Raw genomic sequence first — 27,174 nt, forward strand, 5'->3', positions numbered from 1 at the left:
TTATAAGCAGCTTATTTTTACTGATTGGAACTGGTTCCCTATCATTTCTAAAAATAGCTTCTGATACAATCTATACATTGTGAAGCTGTGAAGGAATCTGACAGTCTTCCTCAGACTCTGAGTGACAGTTTTGGGAAAGTGGTACGTTTTCAGGTGCTTTAGAGCATGCATCAGGCCCTTCAAGGTGTCTTGGTCGCCATTTTTCATTCTCCACAGGCTGAGCAGCTTCAGGATCTGCTCACCTGATTTGCATGCCTTCATCGTTTTTTCAATGTCTTCTGTTTCCACTTTCTTCCCCGGTAAGCTTTCCATCAAGCTGTGAAGGTGCTCGAAGGTGAGGTTTGCATGCCCAAGGTGTCGCTGCACAGTGTTTTCACAGAGGTCAATATCTGCAGAAAGCAAAAGCCCAAAGAGCTGTTCACATCATTTATAGTCATCTAATGCCATCATAAAACCAGCCTGAGGACAAAGGTTCTCACGGAATTTAATAATTTTATTTTTAAGATAAACTTTTCCTTTCTTTTCTTTTCTTTTTTATTTATTTTTATTTTTTTTTCCTTTCTTTTTTTTTGAGAGGGACTTAAGTGACACTATTTAGAGAACCAACATAAATATTATTTTGTTTTATAATAGAATAATATGTTATATATTCTAGGCATCCAATAAAGGTTTGTGAGAAGCACCTAATTTTGAAAATTAAAAGTAGAAAATTACAGATACATCACTCTCAGTTTTCTAAGAAAAGTTTGAGAAACTAAAACCATAACATTTCTTTCTTTTTTTTTTTTTTTCTATTTAAACCATAACATTTCAGAAGAACGGAAAGAAAATGTTCAAGTTACCTACTGGTAATATCAAATTTCATTGGCTGATGTCTGACATAGGCACTATTTGATAAGTTAGTTGCTTTTACCAGTACTTAATAAATATACATAGCACTAGACTATCACCACCATGAGGAGGGTATCCAAAAACCCAATCATATGAGGCCAAAGAACTGGAGGATACACACAGCCTAGAGGCTACTTCAGTAATGAGCTAGGACATAAACCTAAGAGGGAGTAACTAGCATTTCTCTTAATGACATGAGTCGTTTAGTATCTGTGAGCCCTAAGGCAAGTTAGTTCATCTTTCTGGGCTGAAATGTCCTCATTTATAAAATAGGGAATTTTGTCTCTTCCGATGGTAGCAGTCTCTGATTCTCTATTTCCCTTTCTTTTTGCTTCAGGGCTAATTATATGTTCAAAGAATATTTTTGGTTTGCCAAAAACAGAAGAAAAGTTTACTCTTTGCATAAGCAAAAGCATTTAACTGTCAAAGATGTTTGTCTCTTAAAATCTGTTGTGTCCATTTCAAATAGTTGAGGTTTTTAGGGACTACTCATTCATTTAACTACTAGTGAAGAGCAGAATGAATTTCTCACTGACTCTATCTGCATTATGAAAACTCTCCCTCATTTTTTCCAGCATGTCCTCCCAATGCTAATGCAAGTCAGAACTCTTTGGACTGTACATTTTAAAGCTTTCAGTCCACACTGAATGAAGCTCATTTCTCTTTAGATTTTCTCTCATCAAACCATCACACACACACTCACTCACACACACACACACAGTTACAGAGTGTCTCTCTCTCTCTCTCTCATTCTTTTTCTCTCTCACCATTTCTAAAGATTCTTTATAAACCTCTACTTGATTTTACCTAGCCTTTTCCTACAAGATGCTCAAATACTGTTCAGATCTTATCTCATTAATCCTCACAACATATGGTATTAAAATGGTAATTTCAATATAGGCTGTGTTGTGAGAATTAATGAGAGGAGGATATTTGTAAGACACTTAGAGCCTCTGTGGAGAAAATTACCAAGTAAATACAATGCAGCTGCTTGGTGAAAATGCAAGGTAAGAACCGAAGAGGTTAAGAACTTCTAGGTAGTTCAGAGGGGATGTTAATACAAGATCTAAGGGATCTGGAAACAGATTCCCTGAGCTCTCGCCCTGTATTAGAAATGCATTGTCTCTTCTTTTAGATTTTTCAATACACTTTAAAAACAAATGGGGGAGGGGAAAACAAAAGGATGAGAATAACTTTCATGACTACTTTAGGAATAACATCTACACTATCAGTTGGTGAAAACTTTTTCAGTTCAGTAATGATACCAAAAGAGAAATACCCTCCACACAACCAAACAGGTAGTAGTCCTGTTCCTATTTTATGATAAATGGTTGTCCTTGATTTTTGATGGACCCACTTATTTCAGGTTACTGTACCTTGGATAATCTTCTTGACTGTGTCTTGGTCTTTATTTTGATGTTTCCATAACTTCAGCAGCTGGAAAGTTTGCTCTTGAGAGCTGTGTCGCCGTTTTATCCTCTCTACACTCTCTGCGTTTACTCTGGTACCAGGCAGATTGTCTACCAGGACACTGAGCCAATTAGGTGTAAACTTTGTAGGGACAGCAAATCTGAAGAATGCTTCCTCACACAGAGTGACATCTAAAGGAAGGTGAGAGAACCAAGATTTACTCAACATTTGAATTCCTGAAAGTCTATTGGACAAAACCAAAAAACCAACACAATCGTGTTTTCCAATATATAATATGCTAAAATAGAAAGTTTGAATAAAATTGACCTTCTGCTGTCCAGTTTTAGTGGCAGAGACCAGCTGGATTTATGTGCTTTCTAATGTTTTCTGTGCATTTTCTTTGGGTGGGGGAGAAGTTTAATAAACAAATATCTAATAAGAATGTAATACTGTTATAAATAAATTATAGTCAAAATGCTATAGTTTAATTTAAATATTAACATTCTGTTAAAGGTTTACCTACTGCCCACAGGGTACTTCAAGATCAATGTCAAAACAAACATAATCACTGCCTTTAAGAAGATTGAACAGTAATCTGTAATAGTATATTATTCTATGCCTACAAAGACATATAGTTTACCTTTAGAAACAAGGCAGGATATGAATACAGACATATAAGTATGCATTAAGTGGGAAAATAATCAAACACAAAAACATGCCATTTAAAAAAGAGTTGCAATGGCCCAAGTATCTGGGTTGGGTCGGTATATACCAGGAATTAAAAGTCTGTCTTTGGATTCATCAGACACCTGGGTTTGAATCCTGCCTCTGTCATTTAGCACCTGTTGACCTTAAGCAAACTTTACAGTATTTTGGGAGTATTAAAACCTACACAGCAAAGTACCTGGCATATAGAAAGTGCTCAATGAATGACAAAAATAGAATTTTAAATGAGTTAAATAAATTTTTTTAAATGCTAAAGTTATAAGTCACTCCTTTTACTATCCCTGCCCTCGTTTTATTTTTAAGACAGCAGAAAGTCTAAATGACTTTTCTGAGATTTTGACTACTCAGTAAAAAAAAATATTAGAACTGGATTGCAATCTTGAATATATCAACCCACATTCCTATGCTTCATATACTTCTATGTATACAAACAGATGTTTGGGAAGAGTAAAGCTTAGTTCACAGCATTGTTTGATTAAATGTGAAAAGGCAGATCATCCTTGGTGTGATGAATCGCTGAGTGAAAGTCTGAGATTAGTCCAGTGGTAGGAGTAAAATGATTAGGACACTCACCAACTTGATTAAAGTCATTACTGACATGCAGTGTGTTCAGATAACTTGAGCTTGGTGCTAGTGACCCTTACTGACTAAAGAGTTTAAGACAACCAGAGGAACTTGGAATTTCCATGCAAATAGATGCACTAATACCATAGGTAACACGGCCAAGTATTCATTTCTAATTTGTCATCAGTTTATGTCACTATGCTTCTTAGTTGCCAATTTATACTTTAGCTAATAATACAGACAATCTTGAAAGTGATAAAAACATAAAAAAATTCTACAATTTGGACTCTGCTAAATTGACCTCAGCCACAAACTTGACACTGCCCTTTACCCATGGGTAAGATTTGATTTGAGAATGAAAGGAAGGGGAGAAAATTAGGCTTTGATTGTTGTCTATGAGAAGATGAGGACTCTTTGAGAGATTTTGAGTTGTTACTTTAGCAATGATGCACAGAGAATATTCGTAGCTGGTTAAGACTCAGGAAAAAGAAAATGTAAGTTTGACTAAGAATGTAGCCAGAGAGGCCCCTGTGTTCAGCTCAGAGAGCGCTGATACTATAAAACAATACAAAGGATGCTGTTTTGGAATATAATTACCTATTCCACATTTTTGAGTTGATTCACTGTTTCCAGAACATATATTGTCATGTATCGCATTTCCTTTTTGAGTTAGCAGGAGACCAAATACACTGCAATTTGTGTGTTTTCTACAGGGTGCTTTAGATGACGTCTCATTCGAGAAGAACCCATCTGGACATCTTTTGCAAACCGTATTTCGCTCCGGGGTTCCTACAGAAAACAAGCAATTTAGCACCACCTTCTCAAATACTTTCACCACAGACACCCCCTTGACACAGTTTTGGAAAGAATTTTCCTTTGGTTTATACTGTTACTATTACATTACACAAAACTTTAGGAATTTTCATTTTTCACTTCATTAGACAGAAAGAACAAAACTTATACAGTAGTCCCCTTTGGCAATCTCCCTTCCTTGTAATACAAATGCAAATTTGTTTTGTTGTTAACTACAAAATGTTCACAAAACATGAGAGGAAAGGAAAGAAGGGTAGGGTGTTCATTAGTCCTGCCTCTGCCAAAGTGGCTGTAAGGCCTTGTTGCTAACCATATTCTTCACACAATTATTCCTGGAAAATCATCAAGATAACTGCTGTGTGTCTGCTGCAACATCATTCTTCGAAATCAGTACCCATTGAATGCTGCATCATTAAATTCCAATCAGTTCTTTCTGAAGTTCTCTCTTTCCTGAATCCTAATTGTAAAGCAACTCATATGTATACTAACCTTGAGAAGTAAAAATTTACAACATTACAATAAATTTTTTGAAGGTGGCAATAAAGTTGGCTCACGACTCAAAAGCGTAAACCTGCAGTAAAGCTATGGAGTAAATGGAAGATGATATATTGTTTGCTTAAACTGTTGAGTAAAACCACAGTCGTTAAAACCTCAGGAAGGGTGACTGCAAGGGCATTTTATTTCATGGTGGAAAGATATTTGATAAATTTGGAGAAATCATTGGTAGGAAAACTTGAACCAGTCAACAACTAAAGATGCTATTAAAAAAAATGTCTTCAAATACTTGACTCTATTATGCGTGGATAGATCCTATACTACAGTGTACTGGCATATGAAAATATCTCCATCTAGTGTAAGCTAGTTGAACAGATTTAGACTTCAATATTCAAATGCAGATTTTACAGGCCGATTTTGCCTTATGAAAGATAAAAAATACAAAAGAGACAAACGAAAGCTACAAAGAGTTATTATGCTTCACTTATTAAAAATTCCAACCTCCTACTTCATTGTATCTTTTGCCAAAACCAGAAAAAAAGGAGGGGGGGGGAGCAAAATGGATTGGTTCTAGTTTTATCTCCTGTCTCTTTCCTTTCTAAAGGGATTGATGATTCATTGACCTGTAAAAATGACAAAGGGCCGTCAGAAAAAAAGAGGTGGGAAACCACAGCCTGAAACCTTCACATATTAAATGCTATTTCCAGCACTGAAGTAACATTATCTTAGGAACGTCCTTACAAAACAAACAGGGTTTTTTTTTTTTTTTTTTTGGTTTTTTAGTACTTTCTTACCACACCCCACTTCTTAAATGGGATCCAATTCCCCACCAAATTCTATAATATCATAAGCAAAGGTATTTGGGCAGAGACTCCATAGCATTCTTTCATTGCTAATTTACTGGGAATAAGTAACTTTGACATCTTGATCCACATCTCCCTTTGCCAACTGCCACATGTCCTGCACAAAGAAGAATCTTGTCATACTTCAGATACATATTTACAGCTCGGGTTGTCTCATGCATCCTAATGAGAAGGTCACATGTATGAAATATTCTTTTAAGTTAGCCTTTAAAGTTCTTTGTTCTATCATTCTTGGATTCCTTTGGTTAAAGTTTTATAGTGTATTTGGAGGCTTTATCTCATGACCTTTCCAACAGGACTCCCTTCTTGATAATTGATAGAATTTATATATATATATATAAATATTTATCAATCTAATTAATGATTTTACCTTATTAATACCAGTGGAAATATAAAATATTATAACCTGTTAGGCAAAATATGAACTATCATAATGATGAGAGGAGTTTAGCTTTACAGTTGAGAATTCACCAAGCTAGCCATAAGTAATTCCATAGTCATGACAGGGCTAACTAACAGATACAATAAAGTAAATAAAATATGGACAGAAGACAATGTACTTCAAAATAGCAACAACAAAAAAGGAATAGTTATTAAATATTTTTTAGAGTAACACTCCGTAATCCTTCCTTCTCTTTGGGCTGGAAACCTCTTATTTTCCATGAGGAACCACTGTGTGGGTTTTCAGGGAGGGAGAGGTAAATAAACCCCACTGTGCAGCCAAAAAATAAAATGTGTACCTTTGTACTAAAGCTTCTGGTCGCCTGCTTACTTCACTCTACAAACAGACCTTTATGGTTGTATGAGAAAGATCCTCGCTATTTCCATTATTTTTCAAAATTTTCTAGTGTCCAAGCTGCATAACCTGTGCTTACCTAACTTTCTACATATACAACTTACTGAACGGAATTGATTTGTTTTTGCTGGATGGGCTTTTCTCCCCTACCACTTGGCTTAGCTTCTGAGTCCCAAAGAATCATTTAATAAAAAGTAGGAAGTGTCACCAATTTCTCCCTCAAATACTCATACTAGAGGCATTTTAAAGGACTCCCATGAAATTGTACTTTCTGTGATTATTAAGATTCGATACTTAGAAAACTGAATCGATTTCCCTTTATGTATATGTTTCCTTTGTACATCTTTAAACCTATTTATCATCTAATAATTAAGACTTTGTATATCACAACTTCTGAAAGTTAAGTTACAAATTATTAGCATCCATAAAGCCAGTGGTTCTGAACCAAGATAAATTTTGCCAGCTAGAGGACATTTGACAATGTCTGGACACATTTTTGGTTGTCATAACTTGAGGAGAACTGTTTTTGGTAATACAGTGGCTGGAACCTAGGAACACTGCTAGTGTGTCCTTTGCAGGGCACAGGACAGCTGCCTACAAAAAATGAATTATCCGGCCCAAAATGTCAGTAGTGCTGAAGCTGAGAAATATTGCTTCAAACTGAGTAATCAGAATCTATAACGATTACTATTTCCTCCAGCTAAGTGAGTGAATGCTCTTAATTTTCCTAAGCCATGAGAAGTTATAGACTACACTGAAGCTTTGTGAACGTGCTAGAAAAAAAAAAAATGTGGGTTGCAGCTTTAAAAGGTTCAAAGTGTATTCTGAACCTATGCTGTTCAAAATGCAAAAAGAGAAAGCACTTTGTTTGTAGACAAGTGCTTACTCTTGGCTTGACAATCTGTTTTGTCTAAGATAAAGAATAAGCTCACTGAAGAGACACCGCTACAGTCTTTATTCTCACAGACACTCAACTCCCATGCTAAAGGAAGAACTAGCTTCATTTTTAATAATGAAATGTACTTCCCCTAACCATTCTCATTTTTTTACATAATTAATTATAACTGCACATTGTTACCACACCAGAGCCTCATTAATATCAGCATAATTACTCTCTTGGTATCAATTAACATTTCTGATGTTTGTCAAAAGCACTGTAGTTTGAAGCCGTCCATGCAGAAGTGAACCACAGAGGTATACATCAACTATCAACAGTGCGATGCAGAGTATGTTCCTTTAAAAAAGAGCAATCCATCATGCATCTCATTAGAGAGCAATTTGCTGCATTTGAGATTTGTCACTGAATTGCTCTGTAGTGGAAAAGTATTCCCCTGAGAAATGGTTCTTTGGAAGCAATCCAGAAACATAGCACATATCTAGCAGGTCCCATTACTTTGGCAATTTGCTACCCTCTAATGTTATCAGGACAAAAGCGTTCCCCGAAAATTTCACTACTATCTGACTTTGCACCATCCTAATTAATTTTGCTGCACATTGGAAGCTGACACTTACCAGCTTGTACCACTCCAGACCCAGGGGGACAGCTCCTGTGCCTCAAGCAGAACTCTACCTCGAGGTAGCGCCCTTCCTCACATTCGCACATGCGGTTGTGGGTGCGATTGCACTCCTGCTTGACATACTGCAGCTCCTTGCATATGGTATTGCAGTAAAGACACTCGTCACTGGTGTGCCATCTGTCGGAGTAATAGTGGTCAGGGCAAGGGGTGCACACGGTCTTCCGCCTCGTTGTGCAGTGCTGTTTTAGGTAAGTGCCAGGAGGACATTTGTCACACATTAGCTGATGAGAGGTTTCTGGGTCATAATGAAGATACTTTGGAGGAAAGGTTTCCTGGGTGGTCCATTTAATGGAGATGTCCAGGAACTGAAAGGAAAAAGGGAAATAGGGCTGTTGTCTGTGCAATAGCATCATTAGACTCAAAAAGTCCTTTATTAACCGTATGCCTTCTGCCATTCCTATATATTGAGATGCACCACAAAGTAAGTTCAGAAGCCATAATTTTTGCCTCCAGTAGCTTAATCTCAAAGACCAAGAATGTGGATAGCAGCAAACGTATTAAATAATTCCAGACGCAAAGATGACTGGAGTAGAAATTTCCTCAAAATAGAACTTATAACACTTAGATGCACTGCTGAATAACTGTGTGACCTGAAAGATACATTATCTCCCTGGGTTTCAGGATTATCTCTAGATTAGTGAATTGGATGAACTGGTGGTTCTCAAAACAGCTACACCAGAATCACCTGAACTCCTTGTTAACAATGTAGATTCCTGGGATTCACACACCCTTAAGCATTTTGATTCCACTGGTGTGGGGATGAGCCGGGAGATTTAAAAAAAAAAAAAAAAAAAAAAAAAACTCCTAAGGTACTTCTGATGTGTTAAGTACATACTAAATAATTCTTTCATTTGTTTATTTGATGAATAGTCATTGAGCCCTTAACATGTGTCAGGCTCTATTTTGGGCATGAGATACATCCATGAATAAAGTAGGCAGGAAACCCTGCCCTTGTGGAGTTTGCAACTAATAAGAAGAGTAAGAAGAAAGTAAATATATTAAAAATAAATTATATATTAGAAGAAAAGAATTGTAAAAAAAAAAAAATGGACAGGTAAAGGAGATTGGAAACACGGAGGGGAAGGTGGGGAGATTACAATTTCTAAATGGGGTGGTCATAATAGCCACATTTAGAACTAGATGATATCTCTTAGTTCTCCTATTCTAAGACTTAATGGTTCCAAACAAATAATGAAGTAAAGAGTTAGTGATGTGTGAAGGTATATAATTACATCAACAGTCATCCCATCATTCATCCACTCATGCAACAGATACATACTAGGAGTCAAGCACCAGGAGGATGCTGGCAAGTCAGACATGACCTTGTCCCCATAAGCTTGTAATCCACTGAAAGTATTTCTAGAATTTTAAAGCTGACATTTTCTCTGAAGATCATATGAACCAGTATACTTGACTCTCATAGGTGAATGATGTCTGGAAAAGTAAATGACCATTTCTCTTCAGGGTAATTGGCAGAAATTTCAGGGAGCAGGCAGGGTCTCAGAAGTTTCCATACATAATGTGCAGCAGGAGAAAAAGGACTTCATGGGCAAGGGTGCTGCTTGGGAGGATAACTCCAAGTGGGTATCTATCATGCATTCTGCATCCCCAAAGATCTTCCAGGGAACACTGAGGTAGTTCTTCACACTAATTACAGGAAACACACACTCAGAAGAAACAGTGTTGTTTGTGTGTAGGGGTTGGTTTGTTTGGTTTTTATTGTTTGTTTTTGGTACAGGGATCAACGCTGACTATTTTCAGGCTTTGAGAGTTGGCAAACCAAACGGAATAATTTTTTCCAAACTCTCTTCTTTTGCAGAACTCCGGAAATCTCACAGAAACCCCCTGACCTGGGAAATACATGCCAAGCTAGGGAAACAGCACACCCTTTTAAACTAGGTGACAAAGACAAAGAATGGGCCCTTTTCATAAGCATTTAGGCATTTTAACTTAAGTAACTTCAGTCACTTCTTACTGGAACATGGCAAACATCTGTGCTGATGGGTCAATGAACCAGAAGAACAAAACATCACACGCAGGTCACGGACCTCTTAACAGACAGCAATTTTCAGAGAGAGGCAGTGGTATGACATAAGGGACTCCCAACCAACAAAAAGCAGAAGACAGTGAAAAATCCAGGGCTACTTTGGTAGTCTTTTCAGGACACTCCCTTAACCCAAGGGTTTCTGGGGAAGCATGTTCTTGAATTTCCCTGGGGCTTTTTATTGGCTCAGATGCAGTAGGTTGACTTTAGGTGAAAGAAATGAACCAGTGGTGGGTGGAAGCTCCGGTTTGGTGTAGATCTTTCAGAAATAGATGGGATCTACTTACTCATTCAGTGTAAGTTTATTGAGTCTCCACTATGGACCAGGCTTGACAAAAGGAACTTGGCCTGTGGTGGTGCATAAAACAGAAATGGCCATTGCCTTCCAGAAGCTCACAGTTTAGAGAGGAAGCAGACAACAAATAAAAGAAGAAATAATTACAGCAAATAATTACAAATAATAATCAATGTAAAAAAGAAAACAAAGCAAGAGGAAATGATTGACTGTTGCGAGTTGGTCATCTCAATATATCATAGGACATCTTTCAAGGCTCCTTGTGTGGATTTTATTTCTAAAATCTTCAATGCCATCAAGTGAGGTTTTCCTGACACAACTTGCAAAAACATGTGAAAGCAATAGAAATACTTTTTTCTCTTGCTGTTACTTTAGGTTTCCTGGAAAGCTACTTTTGAGGGTTCTGCTTTGCTTTTAAGAGGCCTGGCTCAGAGACCCAGAGCGACTCCTTTATCTTGAGTTCTGCTGCTTAAGTGAGCCACTTTATGGCAGGTGGGAGTCCTGAGGTTCCCCCCAGCTGGACTTCTCACTGTTCCCTCTTTCCCATTTCAACATGTTGCAGTTGTGCCATTTATTCATCAGCAATGACTCTTCTCTCCTTTACACAAAAGTGATGAGGATGGAATAGAAACCCAACAGATGGTGATTGTGTTCTTCACTAGAAGGAGCCACATAAATATAGATGTGACCAAGAATGTTGATGTAATTTATATTTTTTCTAGGTCATTGGACATAATATTGTTGGTTTCTTGAAACCGTATTTTGGAAACTAGTTGTCATTTCTTTAAGATACAGGGAAGTTGGGATGAAAAGAGTCCACAGAAAAAAATTTTAAATATGAACTTAAGAATTATTAAAAATCATAGGATTTTTAAAAATCATAAAGCCTTAAGGAACTGTAGATTTGTTTTCAGCAAGTTCAGTTGGACTGCTGTGTTTTATTTGAAAATTTTCCACTTTGGTAAAATGACAGAACTCTGTGTGGCCAAAATTGAATGTTTAGTTCTCAATCTTTGGTTAGCCCCAATTCCCGCATGGAATTTCTGGAATCAGTTACTGGATAGAGGATGGGCAAGATTAATACAGCGCTTCATCTCGGTCCTTTCTCTTACTTTCTTCTACATTTCCTGGAAAAGCAATGAATAGGATGCCATAGGACAGATTGTCTTAACATTGGTTATAGCTCCTTTGACAGCTAATGACATTTAAAATCTAATGAGTTTAAAAATGAATTTGTGTGTAAAATGCAGTCTCCAAATAACCACTGATGAACATTTGCAAAAGCTATGACACATGCATAGTTTTGTCTGCAGAAGCATAAAATGCTTTCCAGAGAAGAGGTCCCTCTGTCTTTTGTGTTTTATGCTTGACTTCTAAAGAAGAATTTAGTGGAATTTTCTCTGTAGTTTTTCTTTCATCCTCCTCCCATTTCCTGTCTATCCATCGTTTACTGTGGATCACTTGGGCTTGAAGGGAATCTGAAAGTCCTCTATCTAGTGCTTCCCACCAGTCCAGGATTTCTCCCTGAAGCCTCCATACCTCATTTCTTGAAAGGACAGTAAGGTTGCATCTCCAATAGCTCTGTCCCTCTCCTTGCCTTCTGTTTTTCATGTTGGGCAGTGTTAAAAGATTTTCTCTTTCAAGCCTAACCATCTTTCCTCGTCTATCAAATGTTAGCAGATGATGGTAGTGAGTGAAGATGGGGGGTTGGTCAAATTAGACATGTTCTAATTCCTTTTCCAGCTCTATCACTGTACTATTCTATGGTTTGACAGTTTAATTAGCCAATGTTCTTGGAAGCAAATGCTTTGCTCTCTCCCACTTCATACTTCTTACTTCACCTGGTTTTATTTGTGAAACTCATTTTTACAGCAGAACTCTGTTTACCAATCTCCACTTTTCGTATTCACCTATGCCTTCCATTCCCTCTGTAAAACCACCCGATACCCCAGAACCTAGCCAGTTATGCATTCTCTTAGCATGCCATCTCATGCTGGTTCTTACCAGTGGAGTTGTATGCTTAACAAGTCAGTCGTATGTTTGCTGAATCTATTTATGCTAGCTGTACTTGTAACCATAATTAGGTAATTCAATGAAATATTACATAAATCAACAAATATGGGTGTGAAAAAACAAAGAACTATTTTTCATTGAAAAGTAATTTGAATGCCTTGGGATGACTTGATAAAAATGAAACTTTCTCCCTGCCCCCCACAAAAATAAATCCTGTGAACAACAACCACCAAACCAACCTGCCACAGAATTTGAAGTAAGTGAGACAATTGTAAAAACAAAATGGGGAAAACATCTAAAAGGATTATATAATCAGTTTCATAAATATCTTTATATTCCAAAACTGAGTGGATGGGCAATATGTTTAGATAAGGGTTTTGTAAGAAAGACAGCATGAGAGTCTAGTTAACAAACACAGACTTGAAAAAAAGGCTTGGCAGTATCTGAAAATAAAGGAGGTTGAATGCTTATTTAGATGTTTTAAGTCAAAATAAAATATTCAAGGCATATGTGTATAATTTTTATTACTAAATGCTCTGATTTTGAAATTAACTATCGAACCATTAGTCACAAACATATGTAAATTTCTAGTGATAATTCCCCAAATTTAGGAAGTAGTGTGGTAAGGTAATGGTAAGGGCAGGCAGGAAAAAAAAAGGGGGGGGTGCACTATGAAGATAGAATTCTCTTTTGTCTATTTCATTCAAATATACATATATTAAATCTACTCTGTGCCGGGCAGTGAATTAATAAGTAATGTATATAATATTTTGGTTTGTACCTACGTTAAAATGCTTTAACATTATTATTATCATTAAGTTTCCATCAGCTACAAAAATGAATCTTAGAAAGGGTAACTGAATTGTCCCAGGTAATAGTAATCAGTGCAAGCAGAATTTAAACCTAGACCATGTGCCATACATTTTTTTTCAATCAATTCCTTTAACATTTATCAAATGTTTTCATTTATACTATCACTTTCATGCATAGTTCAAGAGTAAGCCCTAAAGTGCTTATTTTTCATTTGGACCCAAAGGAATAGAGTTAGGAGATCACCAGCCTTAAAAGATCAACCAAAGTCTTCCTGAAGTTCAGATGGACTGATGTTGACCTCCCTTTCTCTGTGCTAACACTAGCTCTTGGCCTAAGCTGCTGAGTTGGAAATTTCTCAGATTAAAGTGATTTGAGAAATGTCTATTCAGCTCCTTTGCCCATTTGTTAATAGAGTTACTTGTTTTTATGCTGTAAAGTTGTTTGAGTTCCTTGTATGTTCTAGATATTATTCCTTTGTCAGATGTATATTTTGCAAATATTTTCTCTCACTCTGTTGGTTATCTTTTCACTCTGTTAATTGTTTCTTTTGTTGTGCAGAAGCTTTTTAGTGTGGTATAATCCCATAGGCATTTCCCAAAGGAAGATACATGAATGGCCAACAGACACATGAAAAAATGCTCAACAGCATTCAGGAAATGCAAATCGAAACCACTTTGAGATAGCATCTCACTCCAGTTAGGATGGCTAATATCCAAAAGACTGAGAATGATAAATGCTGGCGAGGTTGCAGAGAAAAAGGAAAAGGAAAAGGAACCCTCATACACTGTTGGTGGGACTGCAAAATGGTGCAGCCTTTATGGAAAATGGTATGAAGGTTCCTCAAACAATTACAGATAGATCTACCATATGACCCAGCTATTCCACTGCTGGGTATGTACCCAGAGGAATGGATATCATCACATTGAAGGAATACCTTTACTCCCATGTTTATTGCAGCACTATTTACAATAGCCAAGAGTTGGAACCAGCCCAAATGTCCATCATCAGATGAGTGGATAAGGAAACTGTGATGTATCTGCTATAAAAAAAAATGATATACTACCATTTGCAGCAACATGGATGGGCTTAGAGACAATTATATAAAGTGAAATAAGTCAGGCACAGAAAGAGAAATACCACATGTTCTCACTTATTTGTGGGAGCTATAAATAAATAAATAAATAAATAAACAAACAAATAAACTGTGGGGGCAGGGGACGAAGACACAACAATCACATAATTCCTTGAACATGTTAAGACAAGTGAACAGATACGATGTTGATGTGGGAGGAGGGGGACAGGGAGGGGGTAAGAGGAATTGGTAAAGGGACTCAAAAATTAACTACATTGTATATTGATAACTTAAAATTTTTAAAAAATGATTTGACTGGAGCACTCTATCTTCCTAAAGAATAAAAGAAGAATATACCTCCTCCAGCATGTTTATTTTTGCATTATGCAATGTAGCCAATCCCATACTACTGGGCTTGTGCACTGATATGCAGAGCCATGAGTGACCCAGTGGGTTTCCATTTATGGAAAATTCATTAAAAAGAGCCCACGCAAAGCCTGAAATAACCACTTGGTTTGGGAGTTCCTTTTGTGATCCTTCGTCATGATCTTTGCCACAAAAAAACTATTTGAGGACTAACCAGAGTTAGCCAAACGTCTGGTCAGTTTGGAAACCATGCCATTTTATAGTCCATCTTAGCCAAGAAAGGAAACATCCAGCATATATATCATGGTAAGTTTCCTAAAGATCTCTTGTATTGTAAATCATAAAGATTTTATTAAAAATAAGCTATTTTCCTGTGAGGGTGTTTGATTTTTTTTATAGTCTTATAGTGTAGCTCTTTCCCTTTTTCCTCCATTCCTTCAATAATTCATTTATTCATTTATTCAGCAAACACTTACTGAAACAATTGCTATGCTCTGGAAATATGGTTAAGCGATGGAGTTAGATAAGTTAACCTAAAACTAATCTAAAAGCCCAGTCTGACGTAAAATACTCGTAAATCATAGCAAAACCCATGAGGCAGAAGAAAGGAGAAAGAAGAAAAAGAAAAGACTCAACAGAGAAACAGGTTGGTAATTATGCGGGCCACTGGTAACAGAGAAGGAGAGGAAGAAATAGGTTGATGCTAGAGGGTGGCGCTAGAAGAAGCAATTGAAGCCCATGCCCATGAATTCTAAGAATTAGGTGTGTGGTGTTGCTGTTAGTTATTGACAGGAGGAGCAAGCAATTTTGGAGAAAGAGAATAAATTTGGTTTGGAACATCTTCCATCTATGAGATTCAAGCAATGATATTTAGTAGATGATTAGAAGTATGTGTTGGGAACTCAGGACAGAAATGCAGCTGAAGACACAGCTTTCAAGGTTATAAGCACATAAATGGCTCTAGGAGCAGAGAGGGTGGATGGCAATTACCCAAGAAAATTGTGTACAAGCAAAAGAAAACAAAAATGTTAACTCTTGGGACTTGTAAACAATTGTGAGATGAGACGAAAAAGAGAAGGTTAAAAAAAAAATTAAGGATATCACAGAATTTCAAGAAGGACGCTAAATGTGTAATGAATAATAAGTTCTGAAGAGTGTACAGTTTGGCAATTCAATCAACGTGAACTAACAAAACCACTTTCCGCCAGGAAACCTGCATTTAGAATATGCATAACAGGTTTCCAAACTCAGCTCTACTACCAGCTTAGTAACCCTCTCTCACCAAACCTTAGTAACCATCTCACCTCTAAAATGAGACCAATCCTTATTTTACCTACCCCTATACAATCATTATATTAGACATCAGTAAAGGGACACAAATAAATTTGGTAGGAAATAAGGTTCCAGACAAGCAAGAGACATTATTACATGGGCTAATTACACAAGAGGTGGGAAATGGGAGACATTTTGCATCAGACTCATTTCTGGAAACATTTTGAAGTTTCTTGTTCAGTAGGAAGTAATACATCTAAAATGTGCAGTTGTTGATTATCTACCCTGTTATTAAATATCTTCAGAAAAAGCATCTCTGACTAATTGATAAAACTAGTTTTAGCTTTGTCACAACTGATGTTATTTTCTTGGTGTAGGTCAAATGAATCAATGCAGACCCATAGCTTTGCTTCAGGAGCTCAGATAGACAAGTATCTGTCTACATATTCCTTAAATGCATAGCATAGTGTCTTACACATAGCAGGTATTCAATATGTCTAATTTTATCAATTCAATAGATGTATTGAACACCCACTATGAATAATTAGGATCACTGGAGATTACACAGATGCAGATACATATCCACCATGTAAAGGATACATTTGCCAGGACAAGCACAAAGCCTGCAATTTTCTCATCTGCAAAATGACAGTGATGACAGAATTTGCCTAGAGGAGGATATTTTTTAAAGCATCTTTTATCTTGCATGGTGTTTTGCACGTACTGTTCCAATTGTACTTAGCTTCCATTTTAAAGGTGAATGTGTGAAACAAGCAGACAGTTCATTTGAGAAGTTTATCTACTGCTGCCAGTTCCCCACCTGAGGCTCAACTACTGCTTAATAATTTTCACAATGGTCAGTTGTTGGGCTGATGATCATGTCTCTAGGTAAGGAATTAAACCTGTTCATCTGCACAGAACTGATTTGCTGCCAACAGCTTTCCTAGGTGAAAAGAAAGAGGGAACACAAAGTTATGATTTATTAGATAAATCACTGGGCCAAGTTCCACACTCTTCTGCTTCCCTTGGGGCTGACGAAATGTCTCTAGGTAAAAATTAACTTTAAGTGTAATTTTTGTTCCCTTTGAAACTTTCCTTTTGTTGTTTAAAGGCTTTTAAATTAATCAGCTATACCGTGCTTGTGTTTGGAATCAATCAGAATCGTCAGGATGGATTTGCTTATGATGCTTTTCCAGCTTCACTGGAGTTTTACAGACAATTAACATCTGACAGATTAACAAATAAAGGTGAAAAAAAAAAAAAACTCTGAGAAAAAAGAATTTGTAATGCCAGTCAATACTTAAATCTTTCCAAGGAAGATATATGGAAATCTCACATACTTTGGCTCCTAGATCTTTACATTTCTTCTGTAGAGTTTTTGTTAATCACCAGATTTAAAATATAAAATCAGTTCTGAAAACCAACTCAACAGCAGAGTTGCTTTCATTTTTCCTTATTATTATCCCTATTCAGGCCCACTTGACAGGCACAAGGGCAGTATCACTACTTCAGGGGTTTCCAGCTACAGTCCCTGGCATCTTGGGCTCAGAATTGGCAATACATTTTAGTATGTTGATATTTTTGAACATCGATTTTAAAATTTCATTCTGTTTCTATAGTGCTTGCATCATCTTATGAATCCCTTTTGGTTACTAATGACCTGTACTGAAGTCCACTCAACACACAGCTAAGGGCAGCTGGTGAGAGAAAGGTAGATAAGAAAAGCCATGGTTGGGCCGGCCCCGTTGCTCACTCGGGAGAGTGCGGCGCTGGTAGAGCCGAGGCCACGGGTTCGGATCCTATATAGGGATGGCCGGTGCGCTCACTGGCTGAGCGTGGTACAGACGACACCGTGCCGAGGGTTGAGATCCCCTTACCAGTCAGAAAAAAAAAAAAAAGAAAAGAAAAGAAAAGCCATGGTTGTGATGAAATAGAATAGAAACTAGAAGTACAAATGGAACAAAACCACATCTGAGTTAAACAGGTAAATATTTACCACATGCCTATGATGTGTGAAACATCATACTAGAAGCCCTAGGTAATACAATGCATAATGATAATAGCTTAGTGTATTATAGTATTATATAGCAGGATCTATATGAATCCCTTTCTTTATATGCTACCATCATCCATCCCCTCCAACCACCTCTAAGGAGATATGATTATCCCCATTTTATAGATGAAAAAACTGAAAATTTGAGTCACTTAGCAAAGGTCACAGAGGTAGCACACATTCAAGCTGGGATTCAAATCCTATCCTGTCTGAATCCAAACTTTTAACAACCGATTCTTCCCTCTGGGGATTTGCAGTCTTATGAGGAAGACAGACATGTAAAGGATCAACTATAACAACATAAAATTGAATATATCTATCTCTCTATCTAACCTCCATCCATTTGTCCTGGTGAATAAATTTTCCTCCTTCTTCTCCTGTCCTGACATGCACTTCTTTCACACAACCTGTCTGGCAGGCGGTCCTGTGAGCCTGAGCAGTCAGACGCACTTTATACCAAGCAGTAGCTTCTCTGTCACGTTCCGCCTTCAATCTGCTCTCCTTTCTTTTCTGCCTTAGTCATCATACGCTCACTCTTGCGCCCCAGGATTGCACTTTCTAATAAGGTACTAAAACATAAGGGTTTTTTTTTTTTTTTTTTAATGATGTTACCTGGGGAATCTGGGATTAGACTCATGTCCACTAAGAAGGCCAATGCATTTAACTGCAAAGAAAAAAAATTTCTTCACCTCTAGAGATGAAGAAAGAGCTCAGAAAAGGATGAAAAATGCATTAGAATCCCTTTTCCCAAGAATATGACCCTCATGAGCCCCATCTTGGGCATTCTTAACCCCAGCAGAAAGAAAACTCTGGGTTGAAGGTACCCACAGAGGCTCCACTCTCATGGATGAGTATTTTTCACTGAACTCAGCTACTTGATATAAATGACTATAAAGCAGAAAAAACATCTCAGCTGAGTAACCTTAGGGAAAATTAGTTATCTTCTCTGAACTTCAGTTTTCATGCCTGTGAAATAGAGATACTAATCTCTGTCTCGTAGAATTTTTGTGAAAATTAAGTGAAATACTGGGTGTGACATTCATATGTGGAACTTATCCTAAAAATGATTAGTGTCTTTCTATTTCTCTTCTCCTTTGGGCTTGGCTTAAATGGGTAGACGTTATGGATGAAGATGAGTGAGTTTCTAGAAAGGAAGGGTCAGTCAGAAGCAATGAAGAGAAAAAGCGCGATCCCTGCTTGGTCGCTCTCACATCGTAGAGTGTTTGATTTCGTGCCTCTTTGTTGAGTATCTGTTGACTTTCTCGCTTTGCAGCCCAGCTAAGTCTTTATGCAATCTCAGTCACCTAAATTTTGAATTTTCAGCAGCAGAAGTGGTCTTTCCTCATGAATCCTTCTGAAAATAACTTTGGTAAAGAAGGAATTAAACTGATCATCTAAAATCACAGATTTTAGTCATTTTGGATATTTAAATGCTTTGGGGGTTACTACCCCTTGGTGCTCACGTATAACTGGGGTTTGGCTAGTGAATCAGTCAGGACTGGTTGGGTTCTATGCTGTGCTAATAAAGAACTTTAAAATCTTAGTGGCTTAAAATAAAACAACAATGGTTTATTTCTCACTCATGCTATAGTCCCTAGTTGGTCTCCTGAAGGTCTTAGTATTGTCCTCTGTTCAGGACCTGGAATGATATAGCAACCAATATTTTGAATATTGTGGATTTGCTGTGGGGTGGGAGAGAGGAAAAAACAAAAACTTTGGGATGGGCATACATAGTAAGTAAATGCTCTAATTTTGAAGTGACATATCATTTTATCTCACAAGTCATTGGCAAGAACTTTTCGCTTTCTCCCCAACCCCATTCTCATCAGAAGAGACTGGGAGGTACAATCCTACCAAGGTTCTAGAAAAGAGAAGAACTGAGAACAATTAGCAAACAGCACTAACAGCTACACTATTCCTCAATAAACTGCTCATCTTTCTAGTTGACATTTATTTTAGCATAATCTAGTTGATTGGTTTTTTTCCTTTTTACAGGACATTACAAAGAAGAGACAGGAAACAGACAATGTGGGAGCAGAGGTCTTCTGTCTATCAGCCTGGTGTATTATTCAAATGTGGTTTTTAATGGTCATGCCAACCTACCCATTATCATGCTTATTCTGCCTGAAGGTTTGACATTTATTCCAAAAAAACAGTGTGCAGTTATCAAGTACTTCCCTGTGGATACAAATTCAAAGGAAATTCTGCTCAGCGAGTCTAAGGAGATTGCTAGTGACCATAATTATACCTCTTCTTAATGTCCTGGGGGAATGTCTTGGACCTGGCTTTTAACTAAATGGCATATGAAAAATATGTGCATTAACAACTTCTATGCATACTAGCTAAAGACAAGAAGGACCGTTTCAGAATGAGAAAATACTTTTTGGCTTAAAAGAATTATTTGTGGTCCTAAAATACTTAAGTCATACTACCTAAAAGTAGGTAACATTTCAAAAGATGCTTCCTTTTGTGGTCGCACTGACTTAAACAGAATTTCTTATCCGTAAACCAGTGGGACAGAAGAAACTTGGATAACTGCAACAAAATAGATTATTTTAAAACATTTCTTTAGGCTAATGTTTTTATAGATTGATTTGGGCATGTTTGGAGAAGGAAATAGTGTATAATCAATCTGCTTCCAATTCAAAGAGCAAAAATTTTAAAACAAAGTAGACCTTCCACATATCACCTGGTTCAACACTTATATTTTACAGATAACGTGAAGATCCAGAAAAGTGGAGTTACTGATTGGGCCTCAGAGACAAAGGCAGCACTGAGGAATCAGAGCCCTTGCCTCCCTTCTGCCATTGTCATTACAGAGTATTTTCAATAACCCCCACAACTGAATTCCTTCATTACACTGTTTTGGTGGTGTTGATGCAAAATTGATGGTGGGGAACTTTTTAAGGAATAGGGTCCTGATATCCATATTTTTTAAGAATAAATAAAGTAGTTTGTTTTGAACAAGAAAGTAATATTACATGACAAAGACCAGAGAAGAAAATTGAATTTACCGAAGGCAGTCACAAAGCTTAGATGAATCAGTCTTGTTTTAAATCTACATTCATCTTGACACCAATTTTTCTACTTTATAGTTGATTATTTAAGAGGTTCTTATAGAAATGCTGCCAAGGTACGGACTGAATTGAAATGAAAATTCTAAGGCTATTCATTTTATTTTTAAGGAAGAAGCTTCAAGGAAATTAAACAATGTTTTGTACTATTTAGACTATAATTCTATAGAGGTGAGTTTTTAAAAAATCATAATACGAAAGTGATAACCCAAGACCATTAACAGTACATTACTTTTGTGGAAGGGCTTTAGGAATGACATTTCATTTCTTCTTGAATCCTTTATCCATTTATGGTCTGGCTGATTCAGGTGCTTCTGAGAAATTGGGGTGAAAAAAATCCACCCAAGCACCCGGAAAATTATGTCACCTTGTAGCTGGAAGAAACCATTTTTGTATGTCTGTAGACTGTTTTGGCCTTGCAATATAATCTAGACAAGACAGGTAAATGTGTGCAAGAGTGGGTACCACACAGCTTCTTACCTAATGTGTTGTAACACTATTCTTATCCCTTACAACTGTCGAAAAGAATTCTTTTTTTAGACTTTCTAAGCTAGTTACCCCAAAATATTCTGTGGTAGTGAGTTCCAAAAACTAATTATATGTCACATAAAAATACTGTTCTTGTATCTATTTCAAGTTGGCCATACCTCACTCTTTCTTCTTGCACAGATAGTTTACGGATGTTGCTAGGATTTCCGATTCACTAGTTCCTGCTATTGTGGGTTGCTAAGTTTTATTTTGATTTTTGTTTTCTTTTCTAAACATGGCTGCTATTGCTGTTCATATTTGCATTTTGTTTACCAGACTATCAATATCCAAAGTGTGCACTGGGGCAAGCTTCATCCTCTCTTCTTGTATGAAATCATCCTTCTCTATGGCTCTAAAACACCTCTTTAGGCAGATGACCCAGATTTTTTATTTCCAGCCCAGACTTCTCTTGTGCTCTGAAATTTTTTGTATCTAAAAGACATCTCTATAGGGACATTTTACAAACATAAAATTTATCAAACCAAACTTGAAAACTTGATGCTCAAACCTAATACCATGTGTTCTCCACTCAGTAGATAGCACACAATCCAACCATATGGGAAAGTCAGAAAGCTTGTCCAGCTGAGCTTAGATGGCATCTCCAAGGATCAACATATGATTCTGGTTCATCTTTGTTACTTACTTAAAATGGGCTTACATGAAAGTATTGATATGAACCTTTATAGTAGCAATGAATAAAATACTATTTGAAATATTGGTCACATGGGTAGAGTGTTAGATTTATATTTTGGAAGAGATCAAAGCCAAAATGAGAATGTTAAATCTCTGGCAATGATCTAAATTCTATTGGAACATCCATGGAAATTGCTGGTAGATTATGCAACACCCTAGCAAATCCCACCGTACTCTTGATTCAGCAAATACACATGCAGCATCAGGCACTGTGAAGACCCTGGGGCTATAGCGGAGGAAGATGAAAATCTGTGCTTGCAAACAGCTCACACTTTATATGCCACAGGGGTGGTGCTATCCCCTAGGAGAAGTTCTAGAAGTCTGTGGAGCATTCATATGGTCATGATGACTGTGTGCTGCTGGATATCCTGAAGAATAATCCCATGTCCCACACATGTTCAAATGTCCTGTCGACAACTGTTATAAGTAATCTAAGTGAAAAACCTATTCATCATTATCTAAAGGGGGCTGGCCAGTTAACTTAGTTGTTTAGAGTGTAGTGCTGATAAATCAATGTCCAGGGTTCAATCTCTGTACCAGCCAGTTGCCAAAAAACAAACAAATAAATAAATAAATATCATTATCTGAGCTTAGATCTACACTTCATTCTATATGCATACAAAATGGTTTTTGCATGGTTGTTATACATACTAAATATTTCAGAAATTTAACAACATAAAACTTGATGAAAGATTGAACTTCGTTCTGTTCAAAACTTTAGCAAGATTTGTTCACCATTTCAGAAAATCACAGCACCAAAGCCAATGCTGATCATGCTTTTAAGATCATGCTTTTTAAGTGTGACACGTGTCCCAGTCTTCAGTCCTTGTGGTGTGTTAGTGACAATTCTATAGAAAGATGCTCGCATATCACTACTTCTTCATGCATTCTAATGAAGCTTATTTTATTATATATTACTTTCCTTTTTTACTCCTTTATAGTATAGTTACACCAGAATATTGATTTTTTAAAAAATTATATGTGTAAGTAAAACACATGTACTCTGAATTTCATTTCAGGAGAGTAAGGAGGTTGTTACAAAGGATTTATTCTAAAAGTGCATGGAAGAAGTCTGATATAATTGAGAACTACTGTCCTATAGGGTAAAACATACAAATGTACTGATAATTTTGGCTTCTCTGCTCCACTGTAGCAATGTAAGAAGCAGCCAGACATCATTAGTCAAGGTCTTAAATAATGCAAACATAAATTTTTATAGGATTATTCTTTCTCTTCAATATATTTCAGTTCTCTCTCTCTCTCTCTTTTTATTTTTTATTTTTTTATTTTTTTGGCTTTTTGGCTGCAAAGGAGAAACTCAGGCTAAAGAATGATGGTTAATGAGATGCTAAGAAAATAATGCTTTTCACAGAAAGCTTTCACACAGAGGCAACATGCAGTTGAGGGGGAAGGTTACTGAGAGAAAAACTAGCAGGCAAATCAGCAGACAGGAGGGCAAGGATATTCAGTGCCCCTTGGATAAACATTGCCATAGCTCTTCTTCTAGAATTAACTGGATAAAACATCTGGCGCAAAATGCTCTCTTTCTCAACCAATGGAATTTGACAACTTGTTTTAGCCTAAAAAGTAAATTAAAAACCAAATTGAAATGAAGTATTATGCTGGAGGTTGCTAGGTGACTGAGGCCAGAAAGGTTGCTATGGATAGAACTGTTTTGGATTGAGTATATGTCAGATTCTCCTATAAACTTCAAAGTATTTATTCTCTTTAAAAAAAAAAAAAAGGGTAGGCAAATACACAAACTCAAATGGGGAAAGAAACCAAAATCAACAACAACAAAACAACAAAAAGTCAGAAGCCCCAAAGAGTATTATTCTAAAGGAAAGCAGGCAGATCAGGCAGTTGTCCTAAGAAACAACATCTACTTCCCCACACCCCACATCCCTCCATCCCAACTTCTAGAATCATAACATTAATTCGGAAATTAGCTTTCAGAAGTTCAATAGGTGGTTCTGGCACTACATGATGGGAAGTTTCAGCCACCAGTTAAAATCTAGACTTAGGCCACAGTGTTCCCACTGTATCAGGTAATTCATGGGCAACCGTGAAAGAAACGACTTGGTTTTATTACTGTCTCACCTTGCAGAGATCTCTCCTAAACTCCATTAGTGAGCATTCCAGGAAAGTACATAACTATGGCATTAGTCCTAATGATGACATCCCAATCCCGCCTGCTTCACTGCTTGCCTACCAGAGTATTTTCTGCTCCTACAATAAGAATCTAGAATTCTACTTTGCTACACAGTTTTGCTTTCTCCCACTTCTTGAGTCCAGGACACCTGCATTTTAATCTCCAACAATGAAACATCCTACCTCTCCTTTAAGGCGATAGTAGGTGGTTGTCTCTCCTGCCTCTGAGTGTCACTGGCACTTCATTTACATAATTCACTTGGCTCTAGGTTGTCCTATAGTTATTTGTGAGCATAATGCTAGAAGCTAGTATTAATATGAAGCAGCAACTTTATGTGGTTATCTTGGAAGTACGTATATCATTATTACCATTTTATAAAAGAGAAAATTAAACTCAAGAGAGAAGTAACTTGGCCACAGTCACGTCCCAGGTAAGTGGTGGTACAGGTATTTGGATTTTGGTCTAACTGATAACCACTGCACTGCAACTTCCCTTATAAGGTCCTGGATGGCAGGACCTTTTATGTTCCCACATTACCCAGTCCTTCCTATTTTGTAACTCTAATTATACAAACAGTTTCTTGTCCAATATCCTCTCCATTAGGCTGTGAAGTCCATGGAGCAGGAATGGTGTCTATCTTGGTTTTCACTCTGTGCCTAGTACCTAGTGGCATGCCTGGGACAATATCTGTAGTCTTTTCAGCTCCTAGAACTGCACCACGGTGTTTACAAAAGGGCATTTGGACTCTTATGTGTAAGAACAAAGTGTTCATTTCTAGTCATTTTTAAAATAAAGTCAATCTCAAAAACTAAAGAAAGGGAAAGCAAAATCCTTCCTATTTAATTTCATACAGAATCTTCTCTTCTGAAAATGCTGTATCATCTAAAATTAGTATTACCTACACACGTATCTCCCTACACAGACCACATACAAAATCATTTGTCTATTTTAAAATAGACTTAAAATTAGGAACGTAGATTATTTAGCATAAATCTTAAAATTTAAAAGTCATTGACAGTATGTTTATTATTAATTAAATCTTTGACAGATTTAATACAAAGGGGTAGGAAAAATAAAAGTGTCCCCATATTAATCACTAGCCACAAACTGTAATGACTAAATCAAATGTAGTGTATCCATCCAATGGAATACTATACAGCAATGAAAACGGATGGACTATTGTACATACATCCAACAGTAGAGATGAATCTCACAATTTTCAGTGAAAGGAGCCAGATGCAAAAAAAAAAAAAAAGTTCATGTAGTCCACTTACGTGAATTTCAAATAGAAGCAAAACTCATCTGTGGTGTTCAATTCAAAATACTGATTACTCTGGCCTTGGACATAGTAGTGACAGGGAGCAGACTCAACAAGAAGCTTCTGAGATACTAATAATTTATCTCTTGATCTGCGTGCTAGCTGGCAAGTGCTCACTCTGAGAAACTTCATTAGGCACCTATGACTTGTGCAATTCTCTATGTATTATATCTTAATAAAGTTTCTCTTTTTGAAGAGTTCTCCATACTACCCATATTGGTGGATCAATCTATCTATCTGTGTATTTGTTTATCTAACATACTTATGTGTGGACTCCTGCACAACCTACCTTTTCTTTGGTGACTGTGCTATTTATTTACCTATTTAAGTTTGTGTATCCTGGGAACTAAGTGGAAGATTACCTAGCCTTCCATTCACTATTTGTGGGTTGGAGGTTGAAACTCAAACATTTCCTCCACCTCATCCAAAGTACATATGTGGCTTAAATATGGATTTTCCTAGCCTGGCATGAATGTCTGATTCATATCTCGAGTACTGCACACTCTAGTGATATAAAGGAAATAAGCTATTGGTCATGGAATAACCTGCATACAAACCTTATTAACTTGATTGATCAAAAACCTAAGCTAAAAAAAAAAAAAAAAAAAGCAGCTAAGTCACAGAAATTCCTTTCTTTTCCAAATAGCACCTTAAAATCAAATTTTAGCTCTTTTTAGTGCTGAAATTCAATTACTTAAATATATTTTAGAGCATAATTAACATTGTTCCGCCAAAATTTTACAGGTTACATTGAAGTGGAGAACTGGAATAATCGATTTTAAGAATAAAGTGTCATTAAAACAATTGCACGAGTGAGCCTAATGATGTATCATGTCAGTCACTACATCGAATTGTATTCTAATTGTAACAGTTGAAAAGGCATCTCCTTCCAACTTACTCTAATCCTAAAGGACCACTTCATTGCCAATAATAATAATGAAAAAAGTCCAAGTTAATTAAGCAGAGATAGTATGAACTACATGAAGGCGTTAACAATCTGAGATGAAGACAGACAGTACATAAAATGGATAAAAATCATTCAAACAAAAGAGGTCTAGATCTCCTCTCTCTGCTCCATAAACTCAGCAGGAACTTGGCAGTGTAAAGGGACACCCTGGGGGCAACACGAAATAACTTGAAAGAGCTTTCCTGGTCCATCCTGAGCCCCAATCTCTGTTGGGAGAGTGAGTCGAGCTTTCTGCCCACCGGTCCGCTGGGAGATCCGGAGACCAGGTGGCAGGCAGCCTCCGCAGGCTCCGGGGCATCAGCGCCGCGTCCCCGAGGCCAGGGACTTACCACGAGGGCGCAGCACAGCCACTGGTTCATCGTGGTCCCGGGAAAGCCGA

The 27,174-nt window shown here is 37.0% G+C and overlaps 1 protein-coding gene across 1 annotated transcript; it reads right to left on the reverse strand.

Moving 5' to 3' along the window:
* TNFRSF11B (TNF receptor superfamily member 11b) lies at positions 1-27,174 on the reverse strand. The gene is made up of 5 exons (XM_063080150.1): positions 27,125-27,174; positions 8,071-8,440; positions 4,189-4,380; positions 2,268-2,492; positions 1-389 (listed from the first exon to the last, which is right to left on the reverse strand). Exons 1-5 carry the CDS (start codon positions 27,152-27,154, stop codon positions 1-3), a joined length of 1,206 nt encoding a protein of 401 aa, XP_062936220.1. The 5' UTR covers positions 27,155-27,174.

This window comes from Cynocephalus volans, chromosome 15 (genome assembly GCF_027409185.1).
Source record: "Cynocephalus volans isolate mCynVol1 chromosome 15, mCynVol1.pri, whole genome shotgun sequence".
In the NCBI taxonomy this organism is placed as follows: domain Eukaryota; kingdom Metazoa; phylum Chordata; class Mammalia; order Dermoptera; family Cynocephalidae; genus Cynocephalus; species Cynocephalus volans.